The sequence below is a fragment of the Cibotium barometz genome, chromosome 54 (assembly GCF_041138505.1).
Source record: "Cibotium barometz isolate CiBa-2024 chromosome 54, ASM4113850v1, whole genome shotgun sequence".
Classification (NCBI taxonomy): domain Eukaryota; kingdom Viridiplantae; phylum Streptophyta; class Polypodiopsida; order Cyatheales; family Cibotiaceae; genus Cibotium; species Cibotium barometz.
In genome coordinates this window covers 41,402,649-41,424,237 of record NC_141099.1, presented here as the reverse complement: position 1 = coordinate 41,424,237, position 21,589 = coordinate 41,402,649, and the positions used below count along the sequence as shown (strand labels likewise).

Genomic DNA, 21,589 nt, shown 5'->3' with positions numbered 1-21,589 from the left:
ACAAGATGAGCAACAAGAGGATGAGGTGCAACAACAGCATGCCAATGAGGATAACAGTGAGGATGAGCTTGATGTTCCTTTGGCACAAGCTACCCATGACCATAAGACGAGCACTTCCCGTGGATAATCATTCATGGATCATGATTCACGGGCCTTACTACTTAGCTCTAGTCTCTAGGCCTTAGCACTTTTTGTCATTCGAGTCCTTCCATGTATTGTGCCTCCTTAAGGCTTAGTCTTGAACTCGAGTCATGACTCATTTTGTATCTACTTAATTATTAATACAATCAACCGTCAACGCCTTCACTCTTTGATCGGCGTGTTTTATTAATATGACTCAAAAGCTTACCATTTTAGTGTAAATTTGTGCTCATTTTGATGTACTTCCAAAGTAGAATAAGTGTAGAGTAGAAAAACTTTTTAAAAAAAGTATTTTTTGAGTACCATTCCCTCCCCCGTCCCCATTCCCTACTTATGGCCGTCCCCCGTCCCGTTCTCGTTCCCATTCCCCGTTACCGTCCCCCGTCCCTTGTGACTATGTTGGCCGCACACCAGGCTTAGCCACACACCGAGAAGCCTTTGCTTCTCTAGATTAGACCAGAGGATACAGGGACGGAACCTCTCGCGCATTGACAGATTTGAGTGGGCTTGCAACAGAGGTGGTTTGATTGGTATTCTCCCAAACAACATGCTCTGAGATCATTCGCCAGTTGTCTTTCTCGTGGAGACACACGGAGACCAGAGCATCATTAGAGTGTCTGCATCCCTGAGTGCTTGATCCAAGATTCAAAGATCACTAGAAGAGTCCATGAGATTTGGGAGACCCTCACTTTTAGGCCGAGAGAGGCAGCAACAGCACTCGACTCTAGCCTGTAGGAGGTCGACACCCTTTTACAGAGCGCAGTCCAGGACAAACTCACCAAGTTCATGGAGCAGGAGAGGAGTCTCCACAGGGGCCTAGCCTCCCTCCAGTAGCTGCAAGAGCAGACCCAGACAGTCCGTGGGTGGAGTCTCAGATGGAGGCAACCCACACAGAGGAGGGAAGAGTATCTGTCACGATTGTGACTAACTCTCTCTTAATCTCTCTCTAATTACTCATTAATTCCTCATTAACTGTATAGACACCTGTGAAGGGTCACACCCTTGCAGATGGTCACTATCAAAGGACATGCATATTCATTAAAGACACACCCCTAAGTCCTAAGGACATAACCATTGATTCAAGAGCCACACCCCTTCACAGGGATGTGCCTCTTCAGTTGTACCTTTTCGGCCTCTATTTAAGAAAGGCCCCCGTCTCAATGCAATCACTCAATCTTTTCCTGCAGCATTTGTCTTATATTCATTAATTAAATCTTAATCATGTTAATTAAGCTATAAAAGCTTTACAGTATCGATACCATGCCAGGGCCTCCTCTAGGTCACCTGTGATTTCTTTGACACAACGAGCCCACACCATTGCAAATGGGGTGCAGAGGCTGAGCCCAGATGATACCACAGAGGCAGATCCCCCTCAAGTTCAGACCATAGCCACAGGTTTCTTCAGGGATCTCCTCTCAGCAAATTCCCTCACCCCACAAGTGGAGGCGCCGAAGGAGAGAGACTGACAGCATGGAGGAAGCCTCGAAGTCCCCTTGTGATCCCCTTTCTCTCATATCAAGTTGCGAGATTCACTTCCAACCCTTCCAAGGGACAAGCGTCCGGTTAAGATAGCTTCTGTCCATACATTCATCCACATCAATACACATTATCCACACATCAATACACATCATCCATACATCCATTCACGTCAATCCACATTATCCACACATCAACCTACATCATCCATCCACATCATCCACATCAATCCACATTATCCACTCATCCATACACATCAATCCACATTACCCTAATCAAAATTGATGAGAATAACTCTTTTGAAAAAAAAATTCTTTATGTATCTTTCTATGCATAAAATCAAAATTGATGAGAATAACTCTTTTGAAAAAAAAAATTTCTTTATGCATCTTTCTATGCATAAAATCAAAATTGATGAGAGTAATGCTTTTATAATAAAAAAATTCTTTTATGCATCTATTTATGCATAAATTCAATTTTAATAAAAGTAACACTTTTATATAAAAAAATCTTTTATGCATAAAAATCAATTTTGATGAAAGTAACACTTTTATAATCAAAATATTCCCAATATGCATCTTTGTATGCATAGAAATTAATTCTAATGAAAATAACACTTTTATAATAAAAATATTTCTAATATGCATTTTTCTATGCATAGAATAAAAATAACACTTTTAGAATACACAAGCGGTGGGGATTACTCTTTTTTGAATAATAAAAAGATAAAACTTACTTCACCAAGTTTTTAAAAAAATTATCATAACCTCCTTTGTAAGGCTGACCATTTTTAAAAATTTTAGCTCTAAAATCTACTAAAAATTATCTAAGATGATTTAAATCATTCTAATCTAATCAATTTTCACTTTATTAAGAGTAAACAATATGAAAAGTTGAATTCCATCAATTTGATTACACATCTAGGATAAAGAAAGGCTAGATTTAATAATGAAGAGAAGGGGGAAAGCCTTTCCAGCAAGGCATAACATCCATTTTCATTTTAAAGAAAGCAAAAATAAACCATCAGCCGGCACCTACAGCCTGACACGATCCATGGCACCCAAATCAGCTTCATCCAAGATAGGAGCATCTTGGATAACATCTTCACCTTTTGAGAGGCAACAGCTACAGCCAAGCTTCACAGGGACGACATGGTAGTTTTACTTCTGGATAGCCAAGCTTCGCAAGGACGACATGGTAGTTTTACTTCTGGATTTTGAGGACTATGATAGGGTCGATCAGGCTTTTCTGGAGGGCACCATGCTTAGGATGGGTTTTCCGACTGGATGGATTAAAGGTGTCTCCACCCTGTATTCGGCAGCTCACAATCACATCCTCGTCCAGGGGACCATGGGGGATAGGTTTCCAATCTCCGGATCAATCAGACAGGATGCCCTCTTGCCCCTTTCCTCTTCCTCTTTGTGGCAGAAGCGATCAGAAGCTCTCTCCGCGCAGGAGACAGGCCTCCAGGGTCTCCCCTTCCCCATCAGATCCCAAGAGGAGCTACTTGACTCGGAATTCACAAACGACACAACCGCTTACCTCTCAGGAGAGGAGGGGAACCTTCACTAATTTATCCTCGCCATTGAGACTTTTTCTGCTCAACTGCGGGAGGCGCGGAGCGCCGGGGGAGGGGGGTGGGGGGTGGGGGGTGGGGGGGACTCATCAGGATGTCCCTCAAGCTTTGAAACAGACTCAGCCATCCACAACATACTTGGAAGCAAATGGCACATGCAGCTAACATCCAGGAGAGGAGGGGAACCTTCACTAATTTATCCTCGCCATCGAGACTTTTTCTGCTCAACTGCGGGAGGCGCGGAGCGCCGGGGGAGGGGGGTGGGGGGGACTCATCAGGATGTCCCTCAAGCTTTGAAACAGACTCAGCCATCCACAACATACTTGGAAGCAAATGGCACATGCAGCTAACATCCAGGCGTCAACTCCGTCTTACAAGACCAATCTTCCCCAAGGAACAAGGAAGGAACTCTCAGTGGAGAGAGATGTACCAAAAGAGGACTTGCAAATACTTCAAAAAGAGCTGTTGAGTCTTGACCAACCTCATTTGGTGAATCACAAGCTCTGTCAAAGCGCTTTATGGCATCCTTTGGTGAATCACAAGCTCTGTCAAAGCGCTTTGTGGCAGCTGCAATAGCGTTGAAGATTTTAATGCATTATATACCGAGTTTATATCTCTAGTAAACAGAAGCATACAGGGTTACATAACCCTAAACAAGCACTTAATAAGTCTGATTGACATTGTCAAAACTGCAAGTACCAGTTTACTAAGGTCATAAAATTAAACAAAAAGAAACTTAACGCTTGACAAATTCAGAAGTCCACTGTGGCCGTCAACCATGACTTAGTTATAAAGATCATCATCATCTGCACCAGCTGCTTGTACAAAAGTATCTGCATCAGCTGCTCCAGTACCACCACGAACAGGCTGGTCTGGGAAGCGGAACTCTGATCCAAACCCTCGTGACTGCTGCAGAGTCTGCGCAAAAGCCTGGTACTTCCTGATATCAGCATCACTAACACTTCTACGAGCGTACTTCATAGACTCCTCAAAATGGGCTGCTTTTATTTCTGCTACATCGTCAATTTCATCCTCTTCCATTGCCTCCGGGTTTTCTTTTCTCCTCTTCTCCTGCTCAATATCCTGCAGCAGATAACGTACATGATTAAGACTGGTGGACAAGCATTACATAGCATAAGGCTGATAAGAGGGAAAAAATGGCACTCTTTATACAAGTACCTTTTCAATGTTCTCCCTTATGGCATATTTGCAAGCCCGTTGACAAATTTCTGTGATATCAGCCCCACTAAAACCCTGAGTATATCGAGCCAAAGCAGTCAAGTCCACATCTTTTGCAATCGGTGACTTCCGAAGACAGGCTTGGAAAATTTTCAAGCGCGATGCCTCATCTGGCAAGGGAATGTATATCAATTGATCTAGGCGACCAGGCCGAAGCAATGCTGGATCTATGATGTCGGGCCTGTTGGTTGCTCCAATGATAAAAACTGTTTTCTTTGCATTCATTCCGTCCATTTCTGTTAGAAGTTGATTCAGAACTCTGTCAGCAGCACCACCAGCATCACCGACACTGCTCCCACGCTGCAAGATCCCAATACACCAATAAGTGTGGAGCTTGTATCATTCAAGCTAATAAAGCGGAAAGTGCCTTTTGTTCAATCAAGCCAGCATGACCTTCAATAGCTTTGTAGCTTTAAGAATAATCATAGGGAACATTATGATCACCTGCGTAGCTATGGAGTCAAGTTCATCAAAAAACAGCACACAAGGGGCAGATTGCCTAGCTTTGTCGAAGACATCTCTGACATTGGCTTCGCTTTCACCAAACCACATGGTCAGCAACTCGGGACCTTTCACACTGATGAAGTTTGCTTGACACTCATTTGCAATGGCTTTTGCAAGTAAGGTCTTCCCGCATCCAGGAGGTCCATAGAATAGAACACCTTTTGAAGGAGACATTCCAAATTTTTCGAACTTCTCAGGATGCTCAACAGGATATTGCACAGTCTTCCATCACAGATGAAATTTGCAATCTCAGTATATTTCCAACTTCACTATAGTAGCCAACAATAAACAAAATCAACATACCCAGCTCTACACAGAAGCAACCAAATTCTACCTCTTGAAGCTCTCGCTTGACATTGTCAAGACCACCAATATCCTCCCAAGTAACATTGGGGACTTCAACAACCTGAAAGCAGATTTCCGAGTTAAAGCCACGAGAAGAAGCATAGATTGACAATATGTAAACCCATCAAGCTCAAAATTCTTGTACTCACAGTCTCTCGCAAAGCTGATGGATTACTTATGCCCAGGGCTGTCTGGAAATGCTCGTTCGTCACAGCCATAGAGTTCAATATTTCGGCATCAATTGTCTCATCCTCAAGGTCGATAACATCCATTTTCTCGCGAATGCATTGTAATGCAGCTTCAGTGCATAATGCTGCCAAGTCTGCTCCTACAAAACCATGGGTATCTTTGGCAATCCTTTCCAAATCAACCTATACAGCATAACACTGTCAGCATCCATGATATGCCCCTGGGCTTGTTATTACATGATAGAATGACATGGAATAGGTGTACCTAACAAAGTCTTACGAACCACTTACATCCTCTGAAAGCTTCATGTTCTTTGTGTGGATTCGGAGAACCTCAAGGCGTCCGACCTCATCAGGTACTCCAATATCTATCTCCCTATCAAACCTTCCAAAACGCCTTAGCGCAGGATCAATACTGTTAGGCCTATTTGTTGCGCCCATGACAATCACATGAGCCCGAGACTTCAGACCATCCATCAGGGTAAGCAGCTGCGAGACGATACGGCGCTCGACTTCACCATGGGTTTTCTCTCTCTTGGGAGCAATAGAGTCTAGCTCATCAATGAATATAATTGAAGGAGCATTCTTCTCTGCCTCCTCAAACGCTTTCCGAAGATTACTTTCACTTTCTCCAGCAAGCTTAGACATGATTTCTGGACCATTGATGAGGAAAAAGAAAGCACCAGTTTCATTTGCCACAGCCCTTGCAATGAGTGTCTTACCAGAACCAGGAGGCCCAAACAGTAGAATGCCTTTGGGAGGCTTCACACCAATTGACTTGAACAGCTGAGGGTGCCTAAGAGGAAGTTCCACCAGCTCTCTTATCTGAGCCATCTGTTTGCGCACCCCTCCAACATCATCATATCCAACTTCATCAAGTCTTTCTTCATCCTCCCGTCTGATGGGTTCACCCTCACAAAAGATTTCAGTGTCCGGGGCAACAATGCAGTATTCAGCAGGATCTGTCTCAATAACCTTGAATTCGACACTCCGCATACCTCCACGCACAAGGAAAAGATCTCCTTTTCTGACTGGGCGGTAGGCCTCTAGAAAGTAGGCTGCAGTTGAGAAAAATCAACTCAGTCACACTTATAAAACAATCATTACAATTCCTATCTTAAATCATAGAAAACTAGGTGGTGTTGTAAGAAAGCAAAAGCAAGAAGTGAACAAAACACATACGTTTTAAGTACGCATCAAAGAGATTTCCTGTGATTCCCTCTATGGTATCATCAATGGGAAGAATGTGCACCCGTTTTCCATACTTCACGTCAGCACATGAGTGAACTGACACGACATCTCCCAGCCGTACCCTCAAATTGGCTCTGACCACTTTGTTCATTTTGATTTTGTGCTCATCGCACGTATCATCTCCAAGCACTATGCAGACAGTATCTTTTCGCTTCTTTCCCTGTATCAATCATAAAAAACCAGGAATCAACCACCTCATGCTTGTGCAAAATAGTGTGTTTTTCCCTTATTACTGACATGAATGATAAATCCTCATAAACTTAGGCCCCCAAGACACAGCACGGCTGCTGATGACATAGCTACTCAAAACATCTAGCATCCAGAAAATACTTATTTGGTTGCATCAGTGAGAGGCACCATCTGGCATCAACCAAGTTACAGGCATCATCCAGAAGGTGGGAGGGAAACCTTTGTCTAGGGAGGACAGGCCTGTTGTAGGTGGTAGCTGGAAAGCTTTGAGCAAGTGCCGAATGGGACATATAGTGGCTACTTTACATGGTCAAAAGGATCCATGAGGTTTCCTACAAAGTGAATTGAACACCTAGGATGCAAGTAAATCCAGCTGATGTCTAAAAAGCAGATTAAGAAGATCTGTCCAAGACTATCTAAAAAGACACATTTTCTTGACTTTCTAACCAAGTGAAAATACACCTCAACCAAGGATATCTTCTAGGAAGGCATAGATTCCTTTCAGAAGGCAATCCATTACGTTCTTCAGCATTTTAAGAAACAATAGGTTCGATCCAGAATGTCATGTGCACACTGTGTATCTACCGTGTGCTACACGCACACAAGACTAGCTTCGAGGTTGGGGAAGCTTGGAGCTAGGCAGGCTGATTGGCGAGCTGAGTCAGGGATAGACTAATGGGCGGCACCCAAGTATCGACGGGCGGGTGCCCAAGTGTGGACGCCCGATGACCAACCAAGAGCCTATAAAAGGGTGGCCAAGGTTAGTCATTAGTCATATAGAGTCTCGCGTGACTTTGTGAGATCTCTATGGTCAGGAGCCTGGATCTAGTGCAGACGTGCACCTGCTTCATGCAATCGAGGCCGGCAGCAGTCTCAAGGCCCGTGAGGGTAGCTTCGTGGCGGGTATGGGACGTCACGAGGTAGAGATTGGTCGGTACGTGCATCTAGTTAGCTCAGCTCGTGGCTCGATGGGGACAGCCAAGTCTTGTGGGCTTGCCCACGGCTGTTGAGGTTGGGAGGTGAGTCAGGCCTGCGCCCCCTTCATGTTTGTTTGGTTTGTTTGCAGGTTTCGAGTCATGTACCAGGAGCGTTCTACGAGGAGATCCTATGGGGATTTGACAGTGGTATTAGAGCATGCCTCGTGAACGAGCAAGTCGGTAGGTAGAGAAAAAGAGATCGAAGAAAGGTATGAGTTCGAGAAGCTTGCTGTTTTTTCTGTGCATACTGCTGTTTTTCAGAATTCAGTATGTTGCTTTTTCATCGTAGGAGCCCGTGATGGTGGAGATTGTGGTTTAGAAAGGGTTGGTTTGCTTAGCAAGAAGAAGGGCTGTATGTTTGCTGTTTGAACAGTTTGGAGAGAGAAAAGAAGAAAAAGCCTATCAGCTGTTTGTGAGAGAGAGAAAGAGAGAGAGAGAGAAGTAAAGCCTGGTGTGTAGCGCAGCCCTGAAGCTTGTATGCGCAGCCAGGGCAGGTGACTGTCCTTGTGCAGTTAGGTGGACAAGTGCACGGGTAGGCGCGCACATCAGAAAACAGCCGGCCTTGTAGCAGTCGCTGGCGGGTGATACACACAAGCAGGCAGGCAGCCAGGTGGTACACACGCAAGTAGGTGATTGCACACGCAGGCGCAGGCGGCCAAGTCTATGTGCAAGCGGCCAACCACGTGCGCAGGCGACAGCCGATTGCAGGCGCATACACGCAGTCCGACGGGTGACAGGAAGGCGGCGATGGAATTAGCGAAAAGTAACGTAGCGTGGAGTTTTTTTTAGCTTTTGTTTTTTTTTTTAACAAAAAAAACCCACGCCACGTTTCTCTTGCTTTCGTTTTTCCTAAACCTTAGTATAAAAAACCCACTTATTGCTTTATAAGTGTTTTTTTTCTTTTTTAAAGAAAACATTATATATATATATATTGCCAAAAAAAAAAGAAGCTAAAGCTAAAGTTAGCTTTTGGGGAAGCCTATAAATTCCCCTTAAGCGGGCTTCTTGCCACACATCTCTCGAGTTCTCAAGCTCTCAAGTTCTCTAGCACTCTCGTTGTGCAAGATAAATATTTTCTCTCACCTTGCCGTCTTAATATTTTCTCTCACCTTGCCGTCTTCAAGATGTCGACCTAAGAATCCGAGTTGGAGTCCCTTATCGAATGTGAAGCCCTGCCGGCTACGGAAGACACCGATGCCGATCTTTTCAACGATTATGTGTCAAAATCAGATTTCCAAGAATCTAAAGTTGCTCTCGAAGCTTCTTCCTCGGAACGTCAAGCACAAATCGCCGCGCAGATGCAGACTTTACAGAACTCCATCTCTTTATTGACCACTACCCTATCTACTCTTTCGGGTATGGATACCTTGGCATCTGCTTTAGGCCCCAATATTACTCCGGAATAGTTTGGGGGCGAGCAAAAGCAACGTACCAAGGAGATAGTGGACACTTGGCTACATAAGTGGCAAGTCCATTTTCAGTTCCATCCATATGACGATGGGAAAAGGATCCAATTAGCAGCAGGTTTCCTCTCAGGCAAAGCTTTGCTTTGGTGGAAGGAACTCAACCCTAAACCAACGACTTGGGCACAGTTCGAAGACGTCTTCAAGAAAGAATTCCTCAAGAAAGAGGATGACTATGATGTTGTTGCCCGGTTTACTACTTTGACCATGACCTCGCAAAACCTCACTTATGAGGTCTATCTCCAGAAATTCAGGGACTTACAGATGAAAGCTACGAAGATGGATCCCACAACTCTTTTGGGTTTCTTCGTAGCCGGTTTACCCGACTCATACCGTTTACAGGTTAAAAACAACAAATGCAAAACTTTGGACGAGGCCATTCATTCCGCTCGTATCTATGATGATACAATGGTCTCTTCCAAGTCTAAACTCGTTACCGAGCAAGGGAACAAGCACAAAAGGAAGTTCTCCGCACCAATGGCTAGCACGACAGAAGGAAAGTCTTCGGACCAACCTTCGAAGAATTAAACTTCAACACTAGCGAAGAAGAAACGTCTTCTTAAGACTTTGAAGCTCAAGAAGGAGGGACGTTGCTTCATCTGCGAAGAAAATGGACATATGCGTAACGAGTGCCCGAAGCAAAAGGATGCAACGACTAACACAAGACCCAAGCCAAAGGCAGCTAACCAGTTTTTTTTGACACGTACATCAGTTACTGTACTTTCTCGCCCTAGTACATATTCTGATTGTCTGTTCAACTCTAAAGTTTTTGGCTTGCATGATCTTCTCCGAGTTCATGGAGAAGTGAATGGCCATAGAATCCACATTCTTCTAGACCCTAGCAGCTCACACAACTTTGTTAATTACAAACTTGTGCAGAAATTGGGTCGACACAACACCCAACGATCATACCTATGAGATACGCCTACCTGCGGGTCGACAAGTATGGGATCGAAAGGTGAAGACGCTACCGATCCGGATTCAGGACTACAAAGATACTCTGGAATGCTATATTATGCACCTAGAACATGTATACTTGTTATCAAGGATTGAGTGGTTTAAGACTCTTCAAGTCCAGATAGATTGGTCTAGTCATATTTTTTCTTTTGAACATAGAAACACCCAGTATAGTATCTTAGGTGATTGAATGAGCTATCGAAGCTCAGCTGAAACACAGTTAGGGTTAGGTTTCATGTGGGAGACATACACAGAGAGAAAGAAGGGGGTGGGCATAATGCCTTTACCCCAACAACCTCCCACTTAAAGGCAAAGTGCCCTTAAATGAAGGAAAAGAAAAATCAGCATGTACATGATAATATACAAGACCATATCAAGGCTGAAACTGGCCTCATCCAATGCCCATCAAGTGTCTGCAATGAGCAAACCGCTCTGGAGGCAAACTCTTTGTCAACAGATCAGCCGGGTTGTCATCCGTATGAATCTTAACAAGCTGAATTTGCTTGTTCTCTATCACCTCTCTGATGAAGTGATACTTCACATCCACATGCTTCGTCTTTGCATGAAAGACAGGGTTCTTTACCAACTGGATGGCACTCTGACTGTCACAATGCAACAATGGAATATCCCCTGTATAACCTAAATCAACCACTAACCGAGATAGCCATAATGCCTCCTTGCAAGCCTCTGTGGCTGCAATATACTCGGCCTCTGTAGTAGATAAGGCAGTGCACTTCTGCATCCTGGATATCCATGACATAGCACCTCCTGTGAATGTAAACACATAACCGGTAGTAGACTTCCGGTTATCTGAATGACCGGCATAATCCGAATCCGTGTAACCATGCACTAATGCATCCTGTTTGCCAAAACAAATGTGAAATCCTAGGATTTCATGAATGTATCAAATTTATGATACCATTCCCTTGGTGCCTATTTGAGCCCATAAAGACTCTTTTTCAGCTTGCATACAAGCTTCTCCTTTCCATTTACTGCATAACCCTCTGGCTGTTGCATATATATCTCCTCATGGAGATCACCGTGAAGAAAAGCAGTCTTCACATCCATCTGAATCAAATCCAGATCATCATGAGCAACCAAAGCTAATACAGCTCTAAGTGTGGTCATTTTGACCACTGGAGAGAAGATCTCATCAAAGTCCACACCATATTCCTGATTGAAGCCCTTAGCCACTAACCTGGCTTTGTATCTTGGCTTTGCATCAGGTGCAACTTTGAGCCTGTAAACCCACTTGCATGGCAAAACCTTCTTGCCTGTAGGCAAATGCACCAACTTCCATGTTCCATTTTTGTGCAGAGAATCCATCTCTGACTTCATAGCACGCTCCCAAAAAGCCTTGTCTGCCCTCTGTAAAGCCTCCTTATAACAAGAGGGCCTCCACAGTCAGTGAGCATCAAGTAGTCAACCCCTGGAACAAACCTGTCAGGGGCTCTGGAGGGTCTTGTGGACCTCCGTACCCAATGATCATCATTTGCAAGTTGCTGTCCAGCCTGCATATCACCTATTGGTGGCTCTTGTTCCATGCCATAAGGTTGAAAGATCATGCCCGGTATCTCCTCTAACTGTGGGATATCCATAGGGATATCTTCTGCCATCTCTGGTTGTCCATTTGGACCATTTTCAGCACCATTTAAGGGCTGGTTTTGTTGCTGTAATGGCTGATTTACAGCCCTTGGTTGTTGTCCATGATGTCCATCATCATCAAAGATGACTCTGCCAGGCTACTGTTGCCTTGCAGGCTCCAAAGTCTATACCCCATTTCACCTCTGTCACCATATCCTAGGAATATGCATTTTTGAGACTTAGGATCAAGTTTGGTGCGCATTTCCCTACGTATGTGCACGTACGCAACGCAACCAAACACTCTCAAGTGCTTGTAGGACGGAGGCTTCCCTGTCCATACTTCCTCTGGCACTTTCCCACCAAGCCTCGTGTTAGGTGACCTGTTTATAAGATGAATGGCTGTCATAACAGCTTCAGCCCAAAAACCATGAGGTAACGCAGCATGTGACAACATAGAACGGACCTTCTCCTGAATGGTCCTGTTCATCCTCTCTGCTGTCCCGTTTTGTGGAGGATCATAAGGAGTAGAGAGCTCCTCTTGATGCCTTTAGCATCACAAAAGTCCTGAAACTGTTTGGACGTATACTCTCCATCATTGTCAGAACGCAAAGCCTTCAGTGTTTTGCCAGTTTGATTCTCAACATGAGCAACAAACTTCTCAAACACTGAGAATGTATCACTCTTCAAACGAAGAGGATAAACCCACACCTTGCGTGTGGCATCATCAATAAAAGACACAAAATATTTTGCCCCTCCCAAAGAAAGCTGAGGCATCTCACATACATCTGTATGCACAAGCTCTAACTGAGCATCTTTCTGTCCAAGAGCTTTCTTGTGGGGCACTGGAGTTGCCTGCCATATATACAATGCTCACAAAACTGAAAACTTGAGAACTTTAGAGAAGGCAAGTAACCAAAACGAGACAATTGCTCCATTCCTTTGACACTCATGTGTCCCAACCGGCTATGCCACAGAGAGATTTCCGGCAGCTCGGTTGCATTTACATTAGCATGGTGACAAACACCTGCATGCATGAAGTAAAGAGTGTCCACCTTAGAGCCTCTGGCAACAACCAGTGAGCCCTTACTAATCTTCCACTTTCCACAACCAAATGTGGTAACATAATCAGCATCATCAAGCTGTCCAGTAGAAAGCAGGTTCTTCTTGATCTCAGGCACATGCCTGACATCATGGAGCATAAGCTGTGAGCCATCTGAAAACACAAGCCTCACATCACCTCTGCCAAGAATCTTGCATGCATGGTTGTCACCCAAATAAACTACTACTCCATTGCCAGCAGTATACCTGACAAACAAGTCTCTGCAACCTGTGACATGAAAGGAGGCACCTGAATCAATGATCCATGAGTGCATACCATGACCATCTCTTGCAAGAAGTGAATGGGCATCAAGTGAAGACGTGAATAGGACTTCATCCTCACTGTCACCTGCATGTGACACATTGACTTCTTCAATCTTGACTCCACTTTTGCCCTTTGGCTTTGCATCTTTGGCTTCATCTTTGTCTTTGTCTTTTCCTTTGCCCTTTTCCTTTTGATCATTCTTCCATTTGTAGCATTGCTTTTTGATATGTCTCTTCTTGCCACAATAATGGCATTCCAAGTCCTTTTTGGAGCGGGACTTGCTCCTTCCCCGTTCTTGGCTTTTACCCCTTTGCTGGGATCTCCCACGTGCATTCATTGCATTGGACTTTCCAACAGAGTTGTTCTTCCTGTTCATCTCCTCTTGAAGGAGAGCACCCTCCACATCTGCATATGACAGCATAGCATTTGAATTGCTAGTGGCTGTCCTGAATGTGTCCCAACTCTCTGGCAAAGTGCATAAGAGAAAGATGGCTTTGAACTCATCGTCCATTGCCAACTTTTGATTGATTACCTGGCTGACAACACCATTAAACTCATTTAGATGGGCTGTCATAGACGCCCCTTCCTTCATTTGAAGACCTATGAGTTTCTTCAACCAATACACTTTGCTTGAGGCACTTTGCTGGGCATACAAGTCCTGCAATCTTTGCCACATTCCCCAAGCTGTCTTCTCTTCACGTATGCTGAAAAGTAAAGAGTCTGACACAGACAACATGATGGTAGATCTTGCCAACTCATCCATATCTTCCCATTCTTCAACAGTAAGAGAAGCGGGCATTACACCCCTTTCTTTGATAGGCTTGTGCTGCTTCTTCTGGAGCAATACATTATAGCACTGGGTTTGCCAAATGTCAGAATTATGTGAGCCTTCAAGCTTTTTGATGTGAAGCAATGAAGAGCTCTCACCTGTGGTTGCCATAGCAATATGCAACCTTTGACACAATCAATGCCTGACTCCCTGCAAGATGTGCAAACACTGCACCAAAGCACACAAAATGCTCACAATTGTTCTCCCAAAGTTTATCTCCCACTGCGGAAGCACAAATGCAACTCTACTCCCACTGAATGTGATAAAATCACCAAAATCTGGTTGCTGCAGATTTAGGACAGCACCTTAGATGTGCTCTGTTCCCCTTCCAAAGTACTGTACAATAATACTTAGTGCTCACCAATGATGTACCAAATCTGTACCGGCAAGTACAACAGCTGAAAATGAACCTTTTCCTCACTCAAATCAATGTACAGCCATGTCAAAACTTGAACAAAGTTGTACCAAATCTGTACAAGCAAGTACAGCAACAATAAATGCTCTCCTGGCTGTCCAAATGAGTGAAAATCAGACCTTGACTGTCCTCACCACTGCATACAACAGTCCCGGACAGAAATTGAGCAAAAGCCCCTTGACTGCAAGTGGATTTCTGAGGGTTCAAGGCCTAAAAGTCTTCCCTGCTGCTTTGCCAAGCCCCTTGACTGCAAGTGGATTTCTGAGGATTCAAGGCATAAAAGTCTTCCCTGCTGCTTTGCCAAGCTCAACAAGCACAAAATCTTGAAAAGCCCCTTGATTCAAGATCAATTTCTGATCATACATGGTACATTAACGCACATGAAGGCATCCAGAGTCTTCACAATGCTTCCCCCTGGCCACATATACATCCAATACATAAAAGCCCCTTGATTTACTGACACATTGAGTGCTTGACAGACATCAACACATTGCCCAAAGCATCAAATGCCAGTGCCTGCATGCAAATCAACTCAATTGGAACAAAAGCCCTTTGATTCGCACTCCAATTTCTTGCAATTTTGGCCCGAATGTGAGATTGCTCACATCATACAGCATGTATGAATGCCCAATGGCACAATTACATCAAAAGCCCCAAATTTTGACATCCAATTTCCTGCAAATTGACCCGGAATGTGACCAATGTCACCCAATTTTGCCAATTTTGCTCAAAATCTAAGCCATTTGGACCCGTACCTGCTCAATTGATGAAAATGAACAAGCAAATCCCAAAATTGAAGGCAAATACCTCTGAAATCAGCTGATTTCTGTTGCAGAAAAGGGGGGGGGGCGTCAAATTTGCTGACTCGTGAAGGAGCTGATGCTGCTGCTCTCAAGCCCGCTTCTGTGGTTGCCTCCTTTCTCCAATGTGAATCTGGCCTTCGGGTTGAAGCCTGCGAGCAGCAGCATGGGGAAGGTGCAGGCGTACAAGGTGACCTTCAAGACCCCGGCTGGAGAGTTGTGCAAGTGTGAACGACTTTGTCCGAAGGGGCTGCGTGTGGGCGGCAGGAGCTATACGGGGACACGTAAACGTGCCAGAGGCGCTCTGTGGTGGCGGGTTGTGCTCGCCCAGCCTGGCTTCGACGGCTCGCTCGTAGGCGTGTTCGCCTGAGTATGGACGCCCGCCTGCTTGCATGCGCGTATCCGCCCAGTTGAAGGGACTGGATGGCGGCGGCTCTAATATCGCTATTGGTCCTGTAAGCGCACAAACGCGCACAAGTGATGGTGATGGCGAGGGCAGGCCTGGCTCTGGCAATAGCTGCGGCTACGAGTGACAATGGTGGCCAACCTTGCTTGTTTAAGCGCAGACAGGCTGGCGCACTTCTCCAATGCTGGCGTACCTCGAGCTGGTTTGCCCTGTTCTGCACACAGCAGCTTCACATGTGCCTTAGCACCTACACAAGCTTCTGCCCACGTAGCACACCCAGGCGACCAGTTCTGATGCAGCACGCAGGTCCGTACAGTACACGCAGGCTCTGATACCAGTTGAATGAGCTATGGAAGCTCAGCTGAAACACAGTTAGGGTTAGGTTTCATGTGGGAGACATACACAGAGAGAAAGAAGGGAGAGAGAGAGAGAGAGATATGTGGGGATAAGTCAACTCATTGTATGAGTGTGTGACTCCCCTATCACACATGTATATTTGCTCTAGTACACATAGTGCACTTAGTACATTAAAAGTACTAAGTGTACTATGTCCTATACAACTTATGGGCTTGTACACACTATAAGGGTGGGCATAATGCCTTTACCCCAACAGTGATTGTATGTTCTTCAGGGAGCTGTGGACACCCCTTCATTGATGTATACCATTTTATACCCCCAGTATGGTACAGGATGGAGCTAGCTAGGTTGCATATCATGATTGTATACTCCATGCATATAGCTTTGCATTCTCCTAGTAGTAGAGCTCCATCCCCTCCCCCACTCATTGTACTTATTGCACACCCAGATTCAGCTTTTTAGTTCAGTACTTTTTCATTTTGTTGGGATGACAGAGGATACCCCACACAGGTACACTGATTTGTCTCATAGGCCGAGTTCGATCTTTTGGAAGACGTTAATAAAATCTTTCTTTCTTTCTTTCTTTCTTTCTCAGGGACCTCTTGTAAATACAGTTGATTTTGTTAATATAATGGATTCTTCTTTGTATACTGCTTTCCATTGTGTATTGATTCCACTTTCTTCATTTCTCATACCTTCTATGGACGTCAATGAATTAAGTGTATTTGAAAGCAAAGAATTGCAGAAGATACTTGATTAATTTCAAGATGTATTTCTAAGGAACTGCCATCGGGCTTACCACCTGAAAGCGCAATAGATCATCGTATTGACCTGATCCCTGGTGCTCACCTTGTTAGCATTCCACCTTACAGGATGAGCCAAGCTGAGGAAAATGAGTTGACTAAATAACTCCAAGATTATTTGAGGATGGGCCAAATCCGTCCAAGTAAATCACCTTGGGGTGCACCTGTGTTGCTTAGGAGGAAGAAGGACAACACCTGGAGAATGTGTATAGATTACAAGAGATTGAACAAGCTGACAATTAAGAACAGTTATCCTCTCCCTAGATCAGATGACCTGATTGACTAGTTAGCAGGAGCGAAATATTTCACGAAGATAGATTTACGTACTGGCTATCACCAGATACGTATTCATGAAAGGCATGTCGAAAGAACCGCCTTTCAGACTAGGTATGGCCATTACAAGTTTCTCGTATTACCTTTTGGGTTAACCAATGCTCCAACCACTTTTCAGCAAATGATGAACGATCTTTTTTGTCAACATTTGGAAAAATTTGTGGTTGTATTCCTGGATGATATTTTGATATATAGTCGTACTCTTGAGGATCACGTTAGACAACTCACGATTGTCTTCACTATTTTAAGACAGAATCGACTATATGCTAAATTAAGTAAATGTGAGTTTTTCATGACAGACATCATTTACTTGGGACACAAGATCACTAGAGATGGATTGAGCATTGACTCTGACCGAGTTCAGAAGGTTCTGACCTGACCTATACCGCGAACAGTGAAACAACTTCGTTCTTTTCTCGGTTTTGTTGTTTTTCTTCGAAAATCTGTGCGGGAGTACTCTCAGCTCACACTACCGATGACCGACTTGTTCAAAGGTCGTGGACGTAAGTCAAATCAGCCTATCACTTGGAATAACGATTTGGATATGGCCTTCAGACTTTTGAAAGATAAAGTCAAGAAAGCACCTATCTTAGTATTATCCAATCCTAGTCGGCCTTATGTTCTTGAAACTGATGCCAGTGACTATGCCATCGGGACTGCTCTATTTCAAGATGATAGACCTGTTGCTTTTGAAAGTAAAAAGCTAGACGACACTCAATCTCGTTGGCCAACCCTTGAGAAGGAGCTTTATGTTGTGATTCACGCTCTCAAGGTTTGGAGACATTATTTATATGGCTCCAAGTTTGTGGTATTGACTGATCATCAATCAATCAAGTATGTGTGTGATGCGGATGATTTGAGAGGAAGGAAAGCTCGATGGGTGAATTAATGCAAGATTTTGATTTTGAGATTCGTTATAGAAAAGGGTCCATGAATAGTGTTGCAAATGCGCTTAGTCGAATTAGAGAGGTGAATACTTTGTCGTTCACCAAGATTTCTACTGACTTATTTCAGTCATTGAGAGGACTTTGCAAGACTGATAGTTATTTTGGTCCATTTTGGCAGAAGATCCAGGACGGGAGCTCATTGATTGAACAAGACTCGATGACTGAGCAGCTTACCATTCAGGCTGCAGGAGGCCAGTGGATGATTTGGAATGGTTTACTATTCCGTAATGACAAAATTTGTGTACCATAGATCCCGGACATTAGGTCCAAGATTCTTAAGGAGTGTCACGACGCCCCTTCTGCTAGACACCCTGGGGTACAAAGGACACTATCATTAGTGAAACACGCTTTTTATTGGCCAAAGATGAAAGGATATGTAGAAGATTATATTCTCAAGTGTCAAGTTTGTCAAGCAAATAAAGCTGAACGCTTTAGACAAGCTGGGTTGTTGCATCCTTTGCAAATCCCAGGTAATAAATGGGTAAGTATTTCCATGGATTTTATTACCGGATTGCCAAGAACAAATCAAGGCCACGATTCTATTTGGGTTGTGGTAGATTGCTTGACAAAAATGGCTAGATTTTTACCAACCCGAAAGACTATTACAGCTATGCAATTAGGAAGGCAGTCTATCGAGCAATTGTTTAGACTGTACGGGTTACCACGGGACATAGTCAGTGATAGGGACTCTAAGTTTACGAGTGATTTTTGGAAAGTTGTTTTTGAGAAGTTGAAAACAACTTTGAATTTGAGTTCCTCATATCACCCTCAATCTGATGGCCAGACTGAAAGAGTGAATCAAATTTTGGAGGATATGCTTTGAGCATATGTATCCAAAAGGCAGAGTTCATGGGAGGATTATCTTCCTATGTTAGAATTTGCATATATCAGTACTAAGCATACGAGTACAGGTTTTAGTCCTTTCATGCTTATGTATGGTTTTCAACCTAGATCACCTGTTACAGTGGGATTCTCAGGACTTCAGCATGATGCATTTCAACTGGCATGGTTGAAAACTGTCACGTGCATCCCACACTTGGATGCCACGTGGACATATCTGAACAAGAAGGTGCAGAACCTGGAGTGGAAAACTGGTCCCATGTGAGCCCAGTCCGGGACGAGTCAGCCAGGGTTCCACTCCATGGGTCCGAGGTCAGGTGTGCATTGTCCTGCACATGCGTCCGAGGTAAGTTGTGCATTGTCTTGCACATGAGGCAGTGCCAGTCTGTGCTGTGAGTCTCCCTCTGGAATGATGTCAATTGTTCTATATATCTGGTAGGTTACTGGATGCCAGACAGCTATGTAGACATATAGATTGTGCATATAGAGATGGGGCTACCCCAAGACTATGCATGTGGGCTTGGAGGAGGTGTAGACCCACCCGCAAGGGGGCAAGAGGGCCCCAGCTGTACCCACCAGCCATGACATGGGCTAGGATGGGCTGTCGGCCAACCCTATGGCCATACCGACTGGGCCCCAGGCCTTACAGGGGTTGTCGGCCAGGTGTGGGACAGCCCACACAGGCTGTCCAGCAGCCCATGGCCCATGCGCAAGTGGCCAGGCCTAGTCCAGTGTGAACAGGGATTTTTTACAGCATTTTATTGGTATTAAATGCTGGTCGTGGAGTTTGCTGCTGGCCAACTCCTTTAGTAGCTCGTCGACTGGATGCCTTTGGGGGTATAAAAACCGAAGGCTAGTTTCCATTCATTCATCTGACTCTTCACAAGGTGCTGAAGCTACTCAAGGGGCGCAGACAAGCCAAGGAGAAGCTAATGCAAGGGTGAAGGCTGAAGGCTGCCGCCATGTGAAGTCCCAGCCTAATCCAGGTTATGTTCGCTACCCTTTCCTAATCCACCCTTGCTCAGGCCTCCAAGGCAGCAACATAAGTGTTAGAGTTCTATCTTTGCGAGGTACATCCACATGGCCAAGGGTGCAAGCAAAGAGGAGATAGTCGAAATGGAGGATAAGCTGAACATCTCCATCAGAGGAAACAAGAAGACGGCGGACTCTGCCATCAACCGACTTTCCAAAGTCGAGAAGGAGATCGAAGCTTTACAAAAAGAGAAGGAAGCCTGGAAAAGGGAGAAGGAGACTTGGGAGAAGGAGAGGGAGAAAGAGAAGGAAGGAGGGAAGAAGGAGAATAAAGCATGGAAAGAGGAGAGAGGGATGGAAGAAGGAACGGGACACTATGAAGGAGGAAATCGACATCCTCAAAGCGGAGGTGATCTCTCTACGGGACCGACCACCACGGGAGGAGGGGGAGATTGTGGAAGTTGACAAAGAGGTCATCAAAGAGGAACTCACCAAGGCAATCACCAAGAGCCTAGAAGGTAAGATGGAGGCAACAAGGGAGGGTTGGGTAGAAGTGGTGAAGAGGAACATCAAAAAGGAAGTGAAAGAGAATGCCCAAAAAGAAGGGCTCCAAATCGTCAACACCACCATTGAGGAGGAGCGGATGCGACATGCTCGTAGACTCAATGTGAGAGTCACAGGGATTCACGAGGTAGCCGACTCTACCCCCGAGGGGGATGGGCGGACACTATGCACACGACTTGGATACTCACATGAGGGACCCCCCCCCCCCCCCTTCCGCAAAGCTTGGAGGACTGGGGAAGACATGACAAAGAAGAGAGCTCTCATCATACAGTTTCGGGATGTGGAGGCACGCACCATCTTCATGAGGAAGAGGATCATACTATGAGGCTTAGAGGGAGCTCCTATTTTCTTGGATGATGATCTCACGAGGATGCAGCTAGAGCATAGGAGAGCTTGCATTCCGCGAGTCTTACACACGAGGAGAGAAGGCAAGAAGGCCTTCTATCGAGATGGTCGGGTCATCATTGATGGCCGGCCCATGGACTAGCGGTTTGGGGCCTATGGGACACAGACCAGGCCACTGACAGAGATACACATGGCAGTATGGAACTGTAATGATTCACTATGGGTGCAGCCTGGACGACTGGAGCATGTTATGATGAGGAGAGACATCATACTTCTGACAGAGACACATCAGAGCCCAGAGAGAGGGCTACCTTGAGTAGAGGGATTCCAGTGGGAGTCAGCATACAGGAGGACCACACGCCAGGATCCAGAGGTCAGATACATGTGGATCAGCTTACATTGTTACCTTCTCTGCAGCAGCCACGCGCTTCACCATGGGTTCAGCAGCCAGAGCTAGATTGACACGGGGATATGCAACATTGGCTATGCTAGAGAGACAATGCCACCAGGCGCATTTTCAGGAGCCCCAAACGAAAGGGTGGCTATTTGACACATTAGTCACACCGGCACTCATGTATAGAGTAGCGATATGGGCACCAGGACTTGCTACCCATTGGTGGACACAGATAGAGAGACCACAGGCCCTCATGATGGCACGCATGATACGCAGCAAACCGTCAATACCTCATGACATTATCCGAGCAGAGTTTGCTGCGCCTCCTATG

General features: G+C 45.0%; 1 protein-coding gene and 1 pseudogene across 1 annotated transcript in view; one reads left to right on the top strand and one right to left on the bottom strand.

The window, feature by feature from the left end:
• Window positions 1–3,766: 3,766 nt before the first annotated feature.
• The window catches only part of LOC147608163 (cell division cycle protein 48 homolog), a 54,300-nt gene continuing 36,477 nt past the window's right edge, over window positions 3,767–21,589 (bottom strand). Inside the window, exons 3-9 of the mRNA XM_086789890.1 lie at window positions 6,652–6,880; window positions 5,761–6,527; window positions 5,431–5,652; window positions 5,271–5,342; window positions 4,877–5,158; window positions 4,373–4,732; window positions 3,767–4,276 (exon numbers count right to left, since the gene is read on the bottom strand). Coding sequence (XP_086646016.1) covers window positions 3,977–4,276; window positions 4,373–4,732; window positions 4,877–5,158; window positions 5,271–5,342; window positions 5,431–5,652; window positions 5,761–6,527; window positions 6,652–6,880 — 2,232 coding nt within the window. The 3' untranslated portion in view covers window positions 3,767–3,976. The remainder of the gene's footprint in view (window positions 4,277–4,372; window positions 4,733–4,876; window positions 5,159–5,270; window positions 5,343–5,430; window positions 5,653–5,760; window positions 6,528–6,651; window positions 6,881–21,589) is intronic.
• On the top strand, window positions 20,064–21,042 carry LOC147608166 (uncharacterized; annotated as a pseudogene).